Raw genomic sequence first — 22805 nt, forward strand, 5'->3', positions numbered from 1 at the left:
ATGCTGAGTTTACATGGCACATCTGATGTATGATCATTGTAATGGTATAGGTGAAAACAAAGTCGTATTCGTCACATGTACACATAACCATCAGTCATGGCTGAAAAATCTACTACCGTTTACAAAGAAGTGTGTAATCATTGACAGATATTGAAAAACACGTTCTGTGACAAATAAGGTTAAGAAATGAGAAGTAAGGTATTAAAAATTAAATAAAATCAAAGGAAAGGAAAAATCGATGTACCATTTTAGGCAAAATCTTTAATCAACACGTACACACGATGAGTGCGATCATGATGTGCCATGTAAACTCTGCTTAACAGTCAAAAAGTTTTAAACGTCGAGCACGTCATATCTTATATAACAAGTAAAAGCATGTTAAGTTCGGCCGGGCCGAATCTTATATACCCTCCACCATGGATCGCATTTGTCGAGTTCTTTTCCCTGCATCTCTTCTTAGGCAAAAAATGATATAAGAAAAGATTGCTCTGCTATTAGAGCGATATCAAAATATGGTCCGGTTTGGATCACAAATAAATTATATGTTGGAGACCTGTGTAAAATTTCAGCCAATTCGAATAAGAATTGCGCCCATTGGGGACTCAAGAAGTAAAATAGAGAGAACGATTTATATGGGAGCTGTATCGGGCTATAGACCGACCATAATAATCACGTTTGTTGATGGTCATGAGAGGATCCGTCGTACAAAATTTCAGGCATATCGGACAATAATTGCGACCTTTAGAGGCTCAAGAAATCAAGACCCAAGATCGGTTTATATGGCAGCTATATCAAAACATTGACCGATATGCCCCATTTACAATACCAACCGACCTACACTAATAAGAAGTATTTGTGCAAAATCTCAAGCGGCTAGCTTTACTCCTTCGGAAGTTAGCGTGCTTTCGACAGACAGACGGACGGACATGGCTACATCGACATAAAATGTCGCGAAGATCAAGAATATATATACTTTATGGGGTCTCAGACAAATATTTCGAGTAGTTACAAACAGAATGAAGAAATTGGGGGTATACTAATTTCGTACTAATTGGGGGGTATACTAATTTCGTATTGTTAAACTAACAGTTTAACAATATAAGTGCCTTTATCTTAATCCCATATGATCTTTATTGGTCTACGAATTTAAGTTTGGATGTAAGGTGTACTCCATTCTTAAAATACTTAATTTCAGCCCGATATTCTCATGATATCTGATTTTGTCAGGGGTGAGGTGGTCCCCCAGACACTTGGCCATGAAAAAATATCAGCATCATGCTCTTCTTTCAAATACCATCTAAATAAACCCAATATTGCCCTTGGATTTCGTCGTTTTCTAATCGCAAATACCTTTCATTTGAACCACATATTGTCATGGTCAAAAAATTTTTAACCTTTGGGGGGTGTTTTGGGGAAGGGGTTATGCCCTAAACACATGGTCCTACATTTGGATATCAAATTCGTATTCTACTCCCAAATTCCTTTATTTGAGCCTCATACTGCGATGGTCAATAAGAATTTGGTGTTTGTGGGGTTTTTTGGGAAAGGGGTAGACTCCCAGAAAATTGGTCCCGAAATTGCGTATCAATTCTTGCTCTACCCCCCAATTCCTTTCATTTAAGCCCCACGTTGACATGGTATAATGCCCGATTTAGGGGTGTTTTTGGGAATGGTGTGGTCCCCCAATCACTAAGCCCTGAAAATATATCAGCAACATACTCTATTACCATATGGGGTTCAAATACCCCATAGGCCTCAAAATTGGATAACAAATTTGTTTTCCTATCTCAAATACTACTCACTTAAACCTCTTATTGAAAAAGCCAGCAAATATGTCCGGTTTGGGGTATGGGCCCTAAAAACTGTGAATATCGAGCTCCACTGTCTTGAAGACCCAAATTGTCTTGGTGAGCAAATACGTCCTACTTAGGGTTGTTATGATGGTGGGACGTCCCCTAGACAGTTGGTCCCGAATGTTGATGTCAAATTCATGGTCTACTCCCAAATACCTTTCATTTGAGCTCCATTTTTCCATAGTCGGCAATTATGACCGGTTTGTGGGTTGTTTTGGGAGATGGGGCGACCGTTCAGTGACTTGGCTTTTAAAGTATATATCAGATTCGTGTTTTACTCTAAAATACCTCTTATTTGAGCCTCATATTGCAATGGTCAGCAAATACTTTCTATTTGGGTGGTGTTATGGGGGTGGAGTGGACCCATAAACACTTTTCCCGAACATTGATATCAGATTCGTGCTTTACTTCCAAAGACTTTTAATTTGAGCCCCATATTGCTATGGTTGTAAATTTTTCTTCTTTGGGGGATGTTCTCGGGGATGGGCTGCTCCTCAAACACGTGGTCCCACATCTGGATATCAGATTCGTATTCTACACTCAAATACCTTTTATTTAAGCCCCATATTCCCATGGTCAGTAAATAAGTCCTGTTTGGGGGGTGTTTTGGGTATGGGGTGGACCCCCAGAAGCTATGTGTCAAATTTTGATATTAGATTCGTAGTTTACTCGCACATACCTTGCATTTGAGTTCCATAATGCCATGGTCGGTAAATATGTCCGATCTAGGGGTGTTTTGGGGGATTGGTTTGTCTCCCAAACACTTGGTCCGACAATTGGATATCAGATACGTTTTCTAATCTTAAATACCATTAATTTAAGTCCCATATTGTCGTGATTGGTGTATATATATATTTGGTAGGTTTTGAGATGGGACGCCCCCCCCCCTTGGTACCCCATCCGAAATTTGGATACCAATTTTTTGTTTGTAGGTTGCTATAAGGTAGCACACAAAATTTCGCTTAAATCGCACCACCCATCTCTGAGATATAGCGTTTCTGAAAATTAGGGTAAGGGGGTGGGTCCGCTCCCTCCTTCAGATATCAACAAATGTAGTACGCTATATTCACCACGGGATCATTATGAACCATCAGTGAAAGTTTCAAGAAAACCGTTTCAGCCGTTTCTGAGTCTATAAGGAACACACACACAAACAAACAAACAAACAAGCAAACAAACCAACATACAAACAAACACAAATTGATTTGTATACATAGGAAGATGTATATTAAAGGTTATGTACTTACAATTGTACTATTCACTCCGTACAAAGATATTGAACGACTTCGCCTGCTATGACCACTGCGATAACTTCCGCTGCGGTGGTGTTTGTTTTTGTGATAGTGCCCTTTGTCCCCTTCCATTTGCTCCCAATTACGTACAAAGTTGACATCTTGCTGATGACCACTGATGTTATTGTTGTTGTTACCGATGACGTCGTCTCTTTTGGTGTTGTTGTTATTATTTTTATTATCCTTATCGTGATTGTGTTTATTTTTTGGTGGCAATATGGGACTGTAATGACTAATTTCTTCCGGTATATTAATCAACGAAGGACTAACATCAAGATTTTCATCAATAAGTGTGGAATTTTGTTGAGGAGCCATTTTATGTCGTTACAAGTTAAAAACTGCAATGAAAAAGTTAAGGAAAGGAACACAATATTTATTCATTTTCGTAAAATCATGAAGGTATGTATTATTCTTCATAGACTCTAGCTGCTTTTGTTGTTCAGGTTTATTTGTTTGATTGGAGAGGCATGCAATCATTGTATTTCCATAACAGCGTACAAAACAGTAAATGTGGCTAGGTGCCTTTTTGAGAAATTTCCCTTATTCAGTTCTCTAGTCATTTGGTTTTTTATCGTATTCCAAAGTTCTTCGATAAAAGAGTAGTTGTGAAAATTGTGAATTTCCATGAAAGTAATTCACGCTGTCACCCCTTACTCGCGCCTAAGCCCGTAAATGTGCTTCGGTTGTTTGTTCAACTGTTTGACCCGTGGAGGTAAGAAAAAAAAAGGAATGCCGCCGCCGCAATGTCGGAATAATTTTTTGTTTGCAGCTAACGATCAATTTAGATTTTAACAAACGATAAAATAAATTACCAACCATACACACGAAAATGCTAGCAATGATGTGGATTTTCTTTCATTTTTGACAAAACTCAAGTTTTTGTTTTTACTGTTGATATGGTGGTTTGTGGGTGGTGAAATTGTTGTACCCTCTAATTTGGTAAGTGAACTTAGAAAATACCAAAATGGTTGCTTCATTTCGATTTTCCCTCGACTATTCCGATGAAATTCAAATGTTGTATTATATGTTCACACATATACATATATATTTATATATATATATATGCACAGATGCATGTGCATATCCACATATGCACCAGTTAACGAACGACACAGTTCTTTGGGCATATTGCAGGCAATGTTTTATACTACCGGAAGCCAATGGTAAATTTCCTTCTGTAGCGGGCACATTTTTTTTTTGACAGCTAAAATATGAAAAACATGTGGAGTGAAGGATTTCAAAACCCTTCCACTATATGCTCCATAGAAATCAGAGGTATGTACATTCGCGTATTTTTTAAACAGACCATAGAACTGAATATGTTGTTTGCATGCATATTTTCCGGTTGTGTATATTCGTACCCGCTAAGAATGCAGTTTTATTTTACTCTTCAAGTGTATTATAAATAAGTGGTGGTTCAAAAATATGTTCAACTATTTTATATGTAAAACAATTGTAATTCTGGCAGAACGGCTACTTTTACACACTTCACCATGTATCGCACCTACTAGGTTTTAACAGTTTGAAGGTCTTTTCGAATGTATCTTAAAGATAAAACTAGTTATGAAACACTAAAAAAAATGCTTATCGTAAATACATGTTAATTACATAACACACGTTGATTTATAAGATTTACTCACGTGTAATTTAAAATTCACAAAAGTTTAGAAAATTAACTTTGTAGAAATAAAATTAGCTTGTAGTGAGTATAGAAATAGTTAGTGTTAATAGTTTTACTTAAATACCACTACTACGGTACAGGGTATAATAAACCATGAAGGAAGAGAGCTGGACCCGTTGATAGGTATAGCGATCGACACACAATCATTTTCTGATTCAATTGAGCTACGTCCATCTGTCTGTCTGTCCGTCTGTCTGTATTTACATGTTAATTTGTGTACAAATTACAGGCCCCAGTTTGCATACGATTGTTTTCAAATTTGGCACAGACATTCTGTGGCCTAGAGACGAATTGAATTTGGAAAAATCGGTTTTAATTTGGATATAGCTCCCATGTATATGTTTCGTCCGATAATAATAAAAGTGGAATAATATCGTTATTTGTGAACCGATTCTCACGAATTGTGACACAAATGAATCTCGACATTAATGGTGAATTTTATAGAAATCGTTAAGATTCAAATATATCGCCCCCATATATATGTACGGCCTGATCACTTCACTTCTAGAGCCTTTGCATTCACATTTACCCACCGATCTCCTTCTAAATTTGCGTGCGGATTCTGGTCAAAACCGGTTTAGATTCGGATATGGGTCTCATATATATTTATTCGTCCAATTTGGACTAATAGTGCAATAATGTGGTCATTTATTAAGCGATTCACATGAAATTTGACACAAAGGATTCCCTTATGACTCCTGGCATTGCTCTTCAATGCTTCTGGCTGATTTTCACTCTAAAATTGACAATTATTCTAATTTACGTACCCATTCAGCCAAAAACGAGCTTCGTCGCTGAACACAAGAAGTATGAGATGAACTTTCTTAACAGAGCACGCATTTTGATAATAAAATTCAATAATTTGCAAGCGCTCTTCATTTGTAAGAAGGTTCGTGGTTGAATTTAAACCAAACTGAATATGTACTGAAGATAATAGCTAAAAAATCACTCATCAACTTCAATTCTATCGTTCATATTTAAAACAAGTAAAAACGGCATTAAGTTTGGCTGGAACAAACTGTAGGAGATTATTCTATACCAGGCCATTCCGAAATTTGAGCGTGTTTGCACAGATCTATAGCGGACTAACACGCATTTCAAAGTTAAGCGATATTGGATAAAATATACGATTTCTATGCTGTGAAGAAGAGAAATGAGAAGATTGGACTATTTGGGAGCTGTATCAAAGATAGTCCGATATTGCCTATCTTCAATCTGCATTTTTATACCCTCCAACGTAGGATGTGGGTATACTAATTTCGTCATTCTGTTTCTAACACCTTGAAATAAAGTATAAGTATACATAAAGTACATATATTTTCGAGCGTCATGTCATTTTAAGTCGAATTAGCCATGTCCGTTCGTCCGTTCGACTGTCTGTCGAAAGCACGCTAACTTTCGAAGGAGTAAAGCTAGCCGCTTGAAATTTTGCACAGATACTTTTTATTAGTGTAGGTCGGTTAAGATTGTGAATGGGCCAAATCGGTCCATGTTTTGATATAGCTGCCATATATCTTGGGTCTTGACTTCTTGAGCCTCTTGAAGACGCAATTTTGGTCCGATTTGACTGAAATTTTGCACTTGGTGTCTTGGTATCACTTCCAACAACTGTTCTAAGTATGGCTCAAATCGATTCATAACCTGATATAGCTGCCATATAAACCGATCTTGGGTCTTGACTTCTTGAGCTTTTAGAAGGCGCAATTCTTATCCGATTTGGATGTAATTTTACATGTGGTGTTTTGGTATCACTTTCAATATTTGTGCGAAGTATGGTCCAAATCGGTCCATAACCTGGTAGGTGCCATATAAACCGATCTTGGATCTTGACTTCTTGAGCCGCTAGAGGGCGCAATTCCCATCCGTTTCGGCTGAAATTTTGCATGAGGTGTTTTGAAATGACTTCCAAAGACTGTGATGAGTATGGCGCAAATCGGTACATAACCTGATATAGCTGCCATATAAACCAATCTGAGATCTTGTCTTCATGAGCCTCTAGAGGGCCCAATTCTCATCAGATTTGGCAGAAAGTTTGTGCAACAACTTCTCCCATGATATGGTCTGAATCAATCTAGATGTTTGCTTAAATTATTGCTGTTGCGAAATAAAGGGGGTTGATAGAAAAATTTTGAAAAATAGTAATGGAACGTACGTTTGGTACTGTATTTGACTCCATTTCATACTTTCTTTGCGGATTACATTACAGCTCTGAAATTTAACATCTAGATTTTACTAAGAAATATATGTTGACTGAGAAAGTGATTTTCTTTCAACAAATTATACATTTTGGTATCATAAAGTACAAAATAGCTTATTTACTTTTAAGGGTAAAATTAAAAAAATTGCTAAAAATGATCAATGTCTTGACAAATATACGATAAGTTGTACTAAATATGAAAAGTTGAAATCGTACCAGTAGTGGAATAAAAAGTACTTAAGTGCTATAATTGGTACTATTTAGTACTTTCTTTTTAGATGGAGCTACAGATCTGAAATTTGGGATACTGGCACACCTTGGCAGTATGTTCCGGGCGACTAGAAGATTTTTTTTTTTGAAATTTGTACTTTTGAGTACCAAAAACGTACAAAATGGTACATTTTTACGTATTGAAAAACAGCTCTAAAATTTGGAATACTGTTACATCTAGCACTACGAACCGAGCGACTAAATGATTTTTTTTTTATATTCGTACATTTTGGTACTAAAACGTACAAAATTGTACTTTCTTTACAGACTGAGTTGGCAGTATGTAACGTGATGACTTGAAGATTTTTTTTTAAATTTGTACATTTAGGTACTAAAACGTACAAAATGGTAATTTCGTTACAGAATGAGTAAAAAATCTCAAAATTGCGATACAGTTAAACCTTCAGTATGTTTTTTTAGATTCTTACATATCGGCACAAAAACTTTCAAAATGTTCCTACTGATAAGGCTAAAGCTATTAAAAATTTCGCTACATTTACACCTTGATATTGGGTGCACCATCGGGGACCGCGAAGAGACCGGGCATATGCTTGTATATTCATAATTTATAGAAATTATATTGACGTTGCAATTATTTTTAATATTTTGAATTTTAAAAATTTTTGAAAAAAAAAAAATCCATTTTATTTCCTTAGATCCTACAACATAACAAATCATTTTCTTAATACTTAATGACCATTTAGCGAACAAAGCTGGATTTAATGATTTTGACATAAAATAGAACCTGATGTCAATAGAAGTCGTATTATTGCCATAAATTTATTTTTTATAGAAACCATCAAATGCAACAAGACTTCCAACAACAACAAGGATTCCAGAATTTTCACTCCTAAGAATTTTAACAATTTTTTCGTTTGATTTTTGCGATTTAAAAAAATTGGCGACTTTCGACAAGCCAATTTTCCCGAAAACAAGACGGGAAAAATTTTTGTTACTGGTCGTCCACTTTACGCCAATCGAATTTTCCTTACGATACCTCTTTCCTAATAAAAAATATTTCTAAGGCAGCTCTATTTTTGGGTATTTTTCGAAGTTAATGCGAACCTGGGCACACGTAGCAGCAACAAGAGCCGTTGTCTAGCATTCGAAGCTAGACAACTTCCAAAAGATATTTGCAATCAGTGCAAAACTCACCTCTGACTTTATGACTAAATGTGATGGCAGCTATATCAGGTTACGGACTGATTTAGATCATGTTTAGCATAGTTGTTGGAAGTCATAAAAAACATCTCACGCAGAATTTCGGCCAAACCGGATAAGAACTGCGCCCACAATATACTTTTTTTATTAAATTATTGTATACATTAATCTCGGTAGACTGTGAACCAATGCCTGATAAATGAGCAGTTTTGTCTTGTGGTCAAAAGCATATTTGAATTTATATAATACTAGCTGACCCGGGCCTGCTCCGCTGCGCCTTCTTTTATTTTATATGGAAGAAAAGTTTCTTTGGAATATATTTTTTAGACAACTAAAGAACTTTTAGTAAAATACCATGCTACGAAAATAGTATATCGCTTGACTAACAGTTTAACAATATAAGTGCCTTTATCTGAATCCCGTATGATCTTTATTGGTCTACGAATTTAAGTTTGGATGTAAGGCGTACTCCATTCTTAAAATACTTTATTTCAGTCCGATATTCTCATGATATCTGATTTAGGACTGTTTTCGGGGGTAAGGCGGTCCCCCAAACACTTGGCCCTGAAAAATATCAGCATCGTGCTCTTCTTTCAAATACCATCTATATAAACCCCATATTGCCATCGGTGTAGGGGATTTTATACGATGAGGCGTCCCCCAAACAAATGGCCCACCATAGGTTATCAAATTCGTTTTCTAATCTCAAATACCTTTCATTTGAGCCACATATTGGCATGGTCGAAAAATTTTTACCCTTTGGGGGGTGTTTTGGGGAAGGGGTTATGCCCTAAATACATGGTCCTACATTTGGATATCAAATTCGCATTCTTCTCCCAAATACCTTTATTTGAGCAACATACTGCGATGGTCAGTAAGAAATTGCTATTTGTGGGGTATTTTGGGAAAGGGGTAGACCCCCAGAAAATTGGTCCCGTCCCCTAGACAGTTAGTCCCGAATGTTGATGTCAGATTCATGGTCTACTCCCAAATACCCTTTCATAGTCGGCAAATATGACCGGTTTGGGGTTGTTTTGGGAGATGGGGCGACCGTTCAGTGACTTGGCTTTTAAAGTGTTCTACTCTAAAATACCTCTTACTTGAGCCTCACATTGCAATGGTCAGTAACTACTTCCTATTTGGGTGGTGTTATGGGGGTGGGGTGGCCCCATAAACCCTTTTCCGAACATTGATATCAGATTCGTGTTTTACTTCCAAAGACCTTTCATTTGAGACTCATATGGGGTTGGGTGGTCCCCCTAACACTTGGTCCGACAATTGGATATCAGATACGTTTTCTTATCCTAAATACTTTGAGTTTGAGTCCCATATTGTCGTGGTTGGTCTAAATATATGTTTGGTAGGTTTTAGGGTGGGGCGGCCCCCTAGGTGCCCCATCCGAAATTTGGATACAAAATTTTTGTTTGTAGGTTAATATAAGAGAGCATACAAAATTTCGCTTTAACCGCACCACCCATCTCCGAGATCTGGCGTTTCTGAAAATTAGGGTAATGGTGAGGGTCCGCTGCTGACCTAAACGAATAAGAAGTACTTATGCAAATAAGCGCCTGGACTTACACCTTCGAAAGTTAGCGTGCTTTCGACAGACAGGCGGACAGACTGACGGACACGGGTAAATCGAATTAAAATGTCATGACGATTAAGAATATATATACTTTATGGGGTCTTAGACAAATATTTCGAGGTTTTGCAAACGGAATGACGCAATTAGTATATCCCCATCCTATGGAGGAGGGTATAATAAAGAAAATAGCACATACTGGAAGAAAAAAATGTTATGATGGGAAAAAATAATATTAAATTTTTTTGGAAAAAAGTCAAAATTTTGATATTTTTCGGAAATTTTTGATTCTGAAGCGAATAACTTTTAATAGGAAAAAATAATTTTATTTAATACTAGAAGAACTTTGTAACGTTTTCAACTATGTAAACAAAATTTCAATCGGTTCACAAATAGTCCCACAATTTCAGAAATACCGACGATACCCTGACTATATTTTCTAAACAAAAAAAATTGATGTAAGCCCATTAACTCATAAACCGTAAGAGAAGTATCTGACATTTGATCATATTTTTTGTAGGGTTTTACGAGATCTATCTGAAAAAAAAGGAATCAAGCCTATTGGCCCATAAATGGATTTTTCGCGTTTTTGTATGAAAAAAAAGATAACGAAGCGGCTTGCCTTTTCACCTTCTATTTATTGGCGATTATTAATGAGATTGTTGGTAAGCGTGTAAAATAGAAAACATGAAAGATATGTAATATGTAAAGATTCGGCATTTGCAAAAGTCGATTAGGGATCATTTTGAACGCATATATGACATTAAATGTAACTGAAAGATTGGGTCCCTTTTTATTACGACATTTATATTTACATATGGTGTCTTCATTCAATCTAAATGACACTGGCTGAAAGAGAAGGAATACAAAATATTAAGTGCGTTCACATACATTTCCAGTAAAAATTGGCAGGAGAGTAAGAACAGCCATTATTCACCTTTCTATTTTGAAACTCTGTGAATTTGTTTGTTACACCCAGCAGGAAGAGAAATAGACTCACTGATAATTATACGGATCGACTCAGAATCTCTCACAGATTCGATTAAGCTATGTCCGACTGTCTGTCTGTCTGTCCATTAATTAGTGTACAAAGTACAGTTCACAATTTTCATCTGATCTTCTTCAAATTTGGACTAGAGACGAAGCCTATTGCAATTGGAAGAAATCGGATCAGATTTGAATAAAGCTGCCATATATATGTTTGTCCGATTTGGGCCAATATTGCAATAACTTCGTCATTTGTTAACCGATTTCAACAAAACTTTGCAAGAGGAATTCTCGTATGACTTTAAACATCGCGAAATTTGTTAAAAATATTTTTAAGTATGTTTGAAAAAAGCAAAGAGCCCAGCAGATGGGAAATTTTTTATAAATCGACCGATTTTTTTAAATGTTTTCAATTTTTTTGAAAAAAAGCTCAGTTCTTCGAAAAAATCAATAAGCGCTGCAGTCAGAAAAAATTTTCAAAAATCGCGCGATTTGTTTAACATATTTTTAATTTTTTTGTTTCAAGAAAAACGTCGGAGATGAAAAATATTTTCAAAAATCGCGATTAATTGAAAATATTTTTAAATTTTTCGAGCTCATCCCAAAGTGCCGCAGTCAAAAATAATTTCACAAATGGCGCAATTTTTTGAAAATAGTTTTCGTTTTTTTGATAATACAGGGTGGCTGATGAAAGCCGCTACCAAAAAAAAATGTAATAACTTTTTTTCTATTTAATAATAATAATTTAATAATTAATTTAATTAATTAATTAATTAATTTAATTAATAATAATTTAATAATTAATTTAATAATTTAATTTAACATGAATAAAAGAAAAATGTATTCCATACACCGAAAAAAAAATGTAGCAATATTCATCATTGTAGCAATATTCATCAGCCACCCTGTATTTAAAATTTTCCGCACTCGATTTTTTTTTTAAAAGTCTTGTAGTTTTTGGAAAATATTTAAAATTTGTTTGTCGATAAATATTTTCAAAACCGAGCGATGTTTTTAAAACATTTGTTTTACCCTACACCACTACTGTGGTAAAGGGTATTATAACTTGAATTTGTTTGTAACAGGAAGAGAGACAGACCCATTGATAAGTATACCGATCGACTCAGAATCACTTTCTGATTCGATTTAGCTATGTCCGTTTGTCAATGTTAATTTGTGTTCAAAGTGTAGGTAGCAATTTTATCCCGACGTCTTCCAATTTGGGACAAGTGTTTTATTGGGTCTATAGACGAAGCCTATTATTTGCTAAAATTGCAATTATATCGTTATTTGTAAACCGATTCTCAAGAAATTTCACATGAGTGATTCTCTTTAAAGTCTCGATATTATTGGTGAATTTCATAGAAATCGGTTCCGGTTTAAATATAGCTTCCATATATATGTTTGTCCGATTTGGACTAGCATTGCAATCATTTGGTCATTTGTTAATTGACTCAGACGAAAATTGCCACAAAGTATTCCCTTATGATTCCCGGCATTGCAATTGAATTTAAAAGAAAGCGGTTTAGATTTAGATGTAGCTCCCATATATGTTTTTGTCCGATTTTAAATAATTCATAATAATTTAGTAATCACAGATCTTCACAAAATTTGGCACGAAGGTTTCTCTTATAAATATTCTGATGACTTATGAATTTCCTACAACTTTGTTCAGTTTTAGATATAGCTTCCATGTATATGCATCTCTCGATTTTCACTCTTAAGGCATTTGCTAACCCATTTATCAATCGATTTATCAATGTTAGCTAATTTTAAATTCGACGACTTAGCCTACATATCAATTGTGTTGTAGGGTATTAAAAGGCCGGCTTCGCCCGACTTTAGCCCGTCTTTGCTTGTTTTGTTATGATTAAATATATATAAACATTTAGTTGTGTGTTTAAAATGTCATTTCACAATGCAGGCAATTGCATTTACTTATTTAAATTTCAGAAAATGTGCCCAATTCTCTGTTTTTGGGTAGTCCCAAAATAGTGAAATAAGGTCCGCAGTAAAATGAAAATATACCCCAATATGATTTACCCAAAATTTAATTTGAGAGATATGGATTTACTTGAGGGAAAGCTTCATTGGCTCCAATAGCTGCTTGAAAAAATGCACGTTTGGGGCATATTTTCGTTTTGGGTGCTATTTCGTGGGGCCAAACTTCATACCGCCAAGACAATCATTATTCGCAAACTCTTGTCATTGCAAAAAGATTTTCTTGGAAGAAAATCAAAAATTAAATGTTACGGTCAAAGTCTACAGAATTAATACATTTAAACGAGAATCCACACTGCTTGCTATTTATTGACTGATAGATTTCGACCCTGTACCACTATGAGCTCTGTATCAACTGTCTTAAATACTGTATTGTGAATTATGGAATTCCAAAAAAATTATAAAACACTATGCGTTTCATTTTAAGTAATTATTTTAAAATATAAATTAATCAGGGTGATAATTTCGGGGGTTTATATTGTATATCGGAGCCCTTAAAATGTTTCATTCCATTGCTGATACAATTCAAATAATTTATAACTGAATATATCTAATTGTTCTTTGGAATTTGTATTTAGGAGTCGGACTGAAGTCCGGAAATTCTACCAAAGAATTAAACATCAAACCGATGGCTTTGGTGCAGGCACATCCTGCTGCAGAGACAAAGAAGGAAATCTGGTAACTGACACAGATAGCATGCTGAGGATATGGAAAGAACATTCTACCCAACTGCTAATGTCTGACGTTAGCGGCGAAGAGAATACCGCAGAACCAAGAGCACAAAGAGATGTAAATCTTAATGTTATCTATTGGGTTGCCCAAAAAGTAATTGCGGATTTTTCATATAGTCGGCGTTGACAAATTTTTTCACAGCTTGTGACTCTATAATTGCATTTTTTCTTCTGTCAGTTATCGGCTGTTACTTTTAACTTGCTTTAGAAAAAAAGTGTAAAAAAGTATATTTGATTAAAGTTCATTCTAAGTTTTATTAAAAATGCATTTACTTTTAAAAAATCCGCAATTACTTTTTGGGCAACCCAATAGTTTGACTTTTATACGTCAAAAGTGCATATAAACGTACATGCAGCAAACAAGCTTTGTTTATTTTTATTTTGTTTTGTTTAAGGCTCTATCACGCTATATGTTCTTGTCTTATGGCATGTCAAATTTCGCTATTGTTAAAGTTGCACTCATAGTGCGATACGAATGAAACGAAGATAAGTCTCATTTCATGTAATAAGGCAATCACATTGCAAGTAATTTGTTCCGATTATAGCGGTGCTCTATTTCTTCTGACAAAAACATAAAGAAATGAGTTGTTTTTGCTGTCAGTCGGATGAAAGCAACGCCAAATTATGGTTTGACCAGCTTTCTCATAACTGTTATATTTTTAATTATACAAATATAAGCTGTTGTTACATTTTTGGGTGTGTGTGACAAATGATGAATCGTATGTTAATTGACAAATTTGGCACGCATAATAAAATACCAATGAAATACATAAAAAGTCACATTCATGAGACAAGAACGTATAGTGTGATAACAGTCTTATTTGCATGGATAACTGTCTTATTTGCATGGTATTGTACATATCATATGGGAGTGACAATGAATTTGCTTTGGTAATCTCTGGTTGTCGGTAAATAGATTTAAATTTAAACTGATCTTTTTATTAAAACTTCATGGAACACGTCCGCTCTCCTGAATGATAACCCAAATTCTTCCGATTCACCAACCGGTTATTAAACATTCTTAATTCGAGAACGCTGAACAAATTTGTATAACTTTTAAAAAATCTATAGTAAGAGTAGAAAAAGTCAGATTTTAACAACTACAGCCAAATTTCCATATTACCAGCTCCCGAAAAATCAGTGGAGGAAGTTATGGTCAGAAGATTAAGAGATTTTTAACAAAAATTTAATATAACTGATGAAAACTTCGTTACTAGAACAAGCGATGTAACTAGTCCCGAGGATGTATTCACCCAACTATTCACGTTGATATTAATCTTTCTAACCTTTTCCATCATAAAAAAATTGTCTAATATTGAAGGTATTTATGCTTTTTCGAAAACGTAATGCTCTTATATCTGAAGTTAAGTGACATGAATTAATTCCATTACACGATTTGAATGAGTCGATTGTTGTATTTTATGATACTCTTAAGTATTGTACTCATAAGTCTGTTTCTGTTAAATTTAATTCCAACGGCTATGGGCCACCTTGGAATAATACCAAACTGCGCAACTTGAAAAATAATAATAAAATAAACTGTATAATAAGTTTAAGAAAAATTGTGCTGTAATAGACTTTACATCTGCTATAAGAATACATACAACACATACTTAACAAATATAGTAATTAAAATATAGGTTAAGCTTAAATCTTCTTAAAAATTTGTAAATTCCAAATGTTGAACGAACACTTTTCTGTAAGTTTTGAAATTTGGATTAATTGAAGCGTATGATGACCTTTCCTTCAGCAATATATATCAGACTTATATTCCAGAAAAATATACGACAACGTTATTGGACTCTCTTATAACCTATACGAAAGTATCACAATATCTGTTCTTTCAGATTTACTCAAAAGAGGAAGTAAATCTTCTGTCCCAAACGACAGAGGAATAGCAAAGCTTAGCGCTTTTCCCAACTTGTTGAGAAAATCATCAATGACTCACTGTCACATCCAGTTTCTTCGATATCAGCATGGATCTCATCAATCATATTTAACTGTAACTACAACTGTAAACGAAGGATTTGCAAGCCGTGTGGAAACTGATGTCAAATGCACCGATTTTGATTTCAGCAAGGCTTTTGATAAAGCAAATCATAGTCTTCTGTTACCTAAACTGGACCTGCTGGAATTTGTAGAATCATTGCTTGCATAAATATCGAATAACCTTTCTAATCAGAATGGATCTGTAAAATTTCATAATTATATTTCCAAAACTATTGATATTCTCTCTGGGATTCTACAGGGTACACGCGAACAATGGCCCATTTATAAGTAAAATTTCATAAATATTACTAACCGTTAGATCTATCCGAGAACAAAAATCATGGCTTAAGAAGGAAAATCATGCTTTTCCTGAATTCGTAGTTATTTAGCGTAGTTTTGTATATTGTATAAAGTCTAGTCTGCAATGATTATTAATAATATCTATAGACTAATATATAAAAAATGTAGCTGATGACCCTTGTTTTAAATGCTTTCCTTTACATTATTCTTATATTTACTTTAACTTTAATAATGAATAAGATAAAAAAATTAGTACGCTTTTCAGAAGGAAAAAATCGGTTCAGATTTATATAAAGCTCCCATATTTCTTTTAGTTTGATTTGGACTAATATTGCAATAATAGCTGTTGGTATTTCATACAAGTAGACATGTTTTTTCCAGACTTTAGAAACATTTTACTACATTAAGCTGGTGAATGTTAAAGTTGATTTATTTATTTATTTTATTTTTATATATTTACCTTAATTTCTTTTTTTTTCGGATCATCAAGTCCATTAATTCCTCTTCAATTAATAAATTCATTTAAGTTTTTTCTTTTAGTTTTTTCAAATGTTCGCTTTATATATATATATATATATATATATATATATATATATATATATATATATATATATATATATATATATATATATATATATATATATATATATATATATATATATATATATATATATGTATGTATATGTGTGTATATGTATATATATATGCATATTTAATAGTATTTTTAATAAATCTACCAATATGTATCAATTTATACATAATAAATTATTTATTCAAAATCTGTGATGTATTGTATAGCTATAGATTCTTACTTTTAAGTCTTCTATGTACAATTGTTGGAGAAATTACCCGTACTTTAATTATAAGAATTTTATATTCTTGTGCGGTTGTAAATAAATAAATTACAAATTTGGTAATTTGTCAACTGATCTTCACGAAATTTGACTAGAAAATTTTTCTTATGACTCTTGAGATTACTGGTGAATTTCACGGAAAACGTTTTATTCTTAGATATAGCTCCCATATATATGTTTCGACCGATGTTCACTTTTAGAGCCTTTGCAAGCTTTTATTAAGAGATCTTCATTAAATTTCGCACAATGGCTTCTTCTATGATTTTTACTATATTTATGGAATTTGTTCGAAACCTGCTCAGGTTTACATGCAGCTTCCATGTTTATATATGTTTATCCGGTTTGAACTAATATTGCAATAATATGATGATCTGTCCACTGATCCCCACAAAATTTGGCTTGTGGGATACTTTTATAACACTTGCAATTTTTATTGAATTTATAGAAGATTGTTTAGAATTAGATATAGCACCCATGTATATGTATCACCATAATTTCAATTCTAGAGCCTTCACAACCTCTTTTATTTACACATCTCAACATTTTCTTTTATCTCTACCACTATGTCCAAATGATATGGGATCAGACTAGGATATTATTCTCAATTATAATTATTATTTAAAAGGTCGTAGAATTTACGACCAATCTGCACGAAATTTGGTGAGAATCTGCACATCTCTATCTTATTTCATCAAAATCGATTCCGAGTTAGATATTGCTCTTATTTTATATGCATTGCCCGATTTGCACTTCTAAGGCCGTAATATTTTATTCAATATCCTCTGCCAATATTTATCAAAATCGGAAAAATTTTGCTTACACGATTTTTGCGGGAAGAGCTCGATATGCCAATGAATTAGTTGGCCTGCTAAAACGCAATCGATCGTTTGTTTATACCGATGATAAGGCAATTGTGGTGTCAAGGACAACTGAGGAAATAATGCAGACAGAGACCGATACTATTACAAAATGGTGCGATGATAAAGGATTAAAAATCAATGTAAAATAAAAACGTAAATCTTGCACATTAGAAAACCAAGCCAAATCGTCACTAAAAAACACAACAACGATTGTCTTCATCAAAATAAAACATCAGAAAATAATCCGAACAATAATTGCACTGACTACATTAATGTAATCGATGCAAGTGCAAATTTGCCTCTGAACATTCCACTAAGAAACAGGGGGAAACTTCTCACATTGTAATCGATAACTTCAAATATTTAGTGTTACTTTGGACCTGTTAACTGCAAAACTCACTTGAACATGAAAAATAAAAAACTACGTAAGACTAATGTACACTACCATTTAAACAATGGTGAAACTAGGCTTGCAGATGGTCGGGATTGATAGCGATTAGACCGGCTTTCTCTGCCAATCTCGAGTATTGGGAAGAAATATCGCAAAATCGGGACATTTGATCGTACTCAGTAATCGAATGAAATTTCAGTATTAACGCGATTGCATATCGTTCTACTTTCATATGAAACACAAAAAAAAAAAAAATCAGAGTCGTTCAGATTCGTCTACCCAACTGCACTCTGCTTTTAAGAAAAAAATAGGTGAAATTAGTGCTCATTTCCAACAGAACTTCCAAGAATCTTACAAACCTCGCCATAAAACATGTCACTCTGTTGTAGTCTTTGAGCTGTTTATGAAACATTACCCAAAGATCTGGCAAGTTACAAAATATGGTCGTATTTCTCCAAAATGCGGTAAGGAAAATCGCAAAATTTATTCAAACTGATTTCTTTTATGATTTTCGAACATATTTTAGCTCGAAATCATTTAGATGTAATGCTTCATATTCAAAACAGTGCTTCGTATTCGGAGTAGCTGCAATTGCGGTCGCAGACAATCAGCGTCATCGAGTGCAGAGTCGCAGTGAGAGGCCGGGCGTTGTCGACTCTTGTTTAAAAACGGAGTGCGTATGATACTCGATATGACAAGGCGAGTTTTTCTCGATATCTCTTTTTAGGCAAACAAAGGATAAAAGAAAGGAATTACTGTGCTATTGGTATAAGTTATAGTACCACATTTGAGTCGAAAGTTAGAGACCGTAGTAGATGTCACTGTGTAAAATGTCAACCAATTCGAATAAGAACATTGCCTCAAAAAGTAAAATAGGGAGATCGGTTTATATGGGAGCTGTATCAATGTACAGACCGATTCAGACCATTTTTGACACGTATGGTGAAGGTCATGGAAGAAGCCATTGTACATAACTTCAGCCAAATCGGATATTAATTGTGCCCTCTAGAGGCTTAAGAAGGCAAGATCCCAGATCGGTTTATACGGCAGCTATATCAGGTTATGGACCGTTTTCAACCATACTTAGCACATTTGTTGCAAGTCATAACAAAACACCTCTTGCCAAATTTAAGCCAAATCAGATAAGAATTGGCTATGGCTAGTTTTACTCCTTTGAAAGTTAGCGTGCATTCGACAGACACAGATGGACGGACATGGCTAGATCGACTTAAAATGTCATGACGATCAAGAATATATATATATATTATGGGATCTTACACGAATATTTCGAGAAGTTACAAGAGGAATGTCGAAATTAGTATAGCCCTATCCTATGGTGGAGATTATACAAATTTGTGGAAGTAAACCTTTTCTGTGAATTTCGATCTGGTTCCCGGAGTGGTATACCGTGAAGTCTCCTGATCGAAATCCGCGCAGTCTGTCCACCATACTTCGCTGATGCCTAAAACATCCACTTGAAGTCGGTTCATTTCAGTGATAACGTTGGTAAGCTTTCCGGTTTCGTAAAGACTCCGTGCTTGTAAGATTGCGTTGCGATTTACCTGGGGGGATTTTTAGCACCCTGTTTTGGTTGGAGACTGAAGGCCGTATATTCTGTACTGCCTTGCATTCTACAGGGATTTCCACTATCCGCAACCTGTGGAGGCGCCCCGTAGCACCCAACAATCCCACACTCCACCTCTCAAAAGGGACCCTATGTAAGATGAAATATATGACCCCGGGGCGGGGTCAATTAGTTTTCAAAGATTCTAATGTATGCAGATGACGTTAACATTTTCTATTCTTTAAATGAGAAAGCAAGCCGATGTGTACTGCAGTCCGATATAAATGAGTTTTATAAATGATGCAATACTACAATAACTTGTGAGAACTTAACACTTTGAAATGTAAACATACATGTGTTTCCTTTAGACCATCCCGTGACTATTAGCTGCCTTAATTAAATGATTTTACATCAAATTATTCAAAACAAGTAAGAGCGTGCTAAGTTCGGCCGGGCCGAATCTTATATACCCTCCACCATGGATCGCAAATAAAGAATAATGAATAAGAGCTGTTATGCTATTCGAGCTATATCAAATTATAGTCCGATTCGGACCATAAATGAATTCAATGCTAAACATTGTAGAAGTCATTGTGTAATATTTCGGTGCATTCGGATAAGAATTTCGTAGGGGCTCAAGAAGCAAAGTCGGTAGATCGGTTTATATGGGAGCTGTTTCAAGCTATTGATTGATTCAGACCATATTGAACACGCATATTGAAGGTCATGGGAGAAGCCATTGTATAAAATGTCTGCCAAATCGGATTAGAATTTCGCCCTCTAGAGGCTCAAGAAGTCAATATCCCAGATCGGTTTATATGGCAGCTACATTAGGTTATGTACCGATTTACGCCATACTTAGCACAGTTGTTGGAAGTCATAACAAAACACCACGTGCAAAATTACAGCCAAATCTGATAAAAATTGTGCCCTTTAACAGCTGAAGAAGTCGAGACCCGAGATCGGTTTATATGGCAGCTATATCAGATTATGGAGCGATTTAAACCATACTCAGCACAGTTGTTGGAAGTCATACCAAAACACTACGTACAAAATTTCAAATAGGACGAGAACTGCGCCCTCTAGAGGCTCAAGAAGTCAAGACACAAGATTGGTTTATATTGGCAGCTACATCGAAACATGGACCGATTTTGCCTGTTTACAATCCCAACCGACCTACACTAATAAGAAGTATTTGTGCAAAATTTCGAGCAGCTAGCTTTATTCCTTCGAAAGTTAACGTGCTTTCGACAGACGGACGGATGGATGGACAGACGTACGGACATGGCTAGATCGACATAAAATGTCATAACGATGAAGAATGTATATACTTCATAGGGTCTTAGACGCCTATTTCTTTTTGTTACAAACAGAATGACGAAATTAGTATACCCCCATCCTATGGTGGAGGGTATAAAAAGAATCCTTTACGCCACATTTTTTTTCGAAATTAAGACTGCTCAATCCTCACCAATCTCTCTGAAAAACGTGATTCTGTTAAGAAAAAGTAAACACTTCACTTAAATACATATTTTTATTTTATATTTAGCATATAATTTTGTCATAATTTAGTCTGCAAAGATTATGTAATCTTTAGACTTAGGAATAAATAAAAAAAAGTATTTGGATGCTTTATTTCATTTTGATCCGATGAAAATTTAACAAGAAATACTTTCCATGTTAAAATTTCAAATTGAACGTTTGATATTAGAGGCATACATAAGGCGAATTCAGGTAACGAATTCCTTGGGCATCGCAAATAAAACAAATTAAATAATAATAGCTCATTGGTTGGGAGACCTTTTCAGTGATAGGACAAGTAAAGTCGCCAACAATTGTTGGCGACACTCACAGTCATTGCTGACTAATCAAACATAAACATTCTTTAACCCTTTGAGGACGTAGAAGTAGCCACTTGATTAAGTTTTGATTTTTTTGCATATTCGTTCTAAGAGTAATCCTATTTACTAATTAAAGTGTCGGTAAAATGGTATAATCGTTGCTCCTTCTATGCAAAAATCATGGGACATATACGTCCCATTCGTCCTCAAAGGGAAATATTTGAGTAAAAAATATTGCTTCGAATTCAAAAGAAATCAGATCGTGTATTCTGCTTAGACAGCCAGAGATGAATACCCCTTAATAATAATTCATGCGCGATTTGTTCTCGCTACATATTTTCAACAGCTCTATGGTATTACATAATACAAAGGAAGACGGCATTCAAGCATTCGTAACCCTTTGCAAAACTCGCTCTGAAAATTCGAAATTTAACGCTGATACTGCCTTAAAGAGTTTCCGATGCACTTATATTACCTACTGAAATAACTTGATTGATAATTGAACTATTCCAACAGGAAACTGTTAAATATATAGATGCTCTCATTTAGTTAATTTTAGACTTTGTCTATTAGTTATTGTTTTTTAGCGTTTAAAAAATATATATATTTTACCCTTAAATATAAATATATAGGAGAAAACCAAGCCAACAGATTTTTACCCTTTGCATCCCCATCAGTGTAGCAAGTGTAATAGGAAAGGTATATCTCCAAATCAACTTATGAAAAAATTTACTGCTAGAGGAAGCATTGACACCTATCATAATGCAAATTTAGCTCCATAGTCTATCAAATCTTCGAAAGAGAGACATTTTTATACCCTCCACCATAGGATGGGGTTATACTAATTTCGTCATTTCGTTTGTAAATACATTCTTGATCGTCATGACATTTTAAGTCGATTTAGCCATGTCCGTACATCCGTCTGTCTGTCGAAAGCACGCTAACTTTCGAAGGAGTAAATCTATCCGCTTGAAATTTTGCACAAATACTTCTTATTAGTGTAGGTCGGTTGGGAAGGTAAACGGGCTATATCGGTCCATGTTTGGATATAGCTGCCATATAAACCGATCTTGGATTTTGATTTCTTGGATACAACAGATCGCAATTCTTATCCGATTTGGATGAAATTTTACACAATGACATCTACTATGGCCTCCAACATTCATTTCAATTATGGTCCGAATCGGACCATAACTTGATATAGCTCGAATGACATAGTTATTCTTTTCTTTTATTCTTTGTTTGCCTAAA

At 34.7% G+C, this 22805-nt stretch overlaps 1 protein-coding gene across 1 annotated transcript in view; it reads right to left on the reverse strand.

Moving 5' to 3' along the window:
- The window catches only part of LOC106094373 (ras association domain-containing protein 10), a 66065-nt gene that overhangs the window by 35782 nt on the left and 7478 nt on the right, over positions 1–22805 (reverse strand). The window contains exon 2 of the mRNA XM_059370907.1: positions 3101–3483. Coding sequence (XP_059226890.1) covers positions 3101–3460 — 360 coding nt within the window. The 5' untranslated portion in view covers positions 3461–3483. The remainder of the gene's footprint in view (positions 1–3100; positions 3484–22805) is intronic.

Source organism: Stomoxys calcitrans, chromosome 1, assembly GCF_963082655.1.
Source record: "Stomoxys calcitrans chromosome 1, idStoCalc2.1, whole genome shotgun sequence".
NCBI lineage: Eukaryota > Metazoa > Arthropoda > Insecta > Diptera > Muscidae > Stomoxys > Stomoxys calcitrans.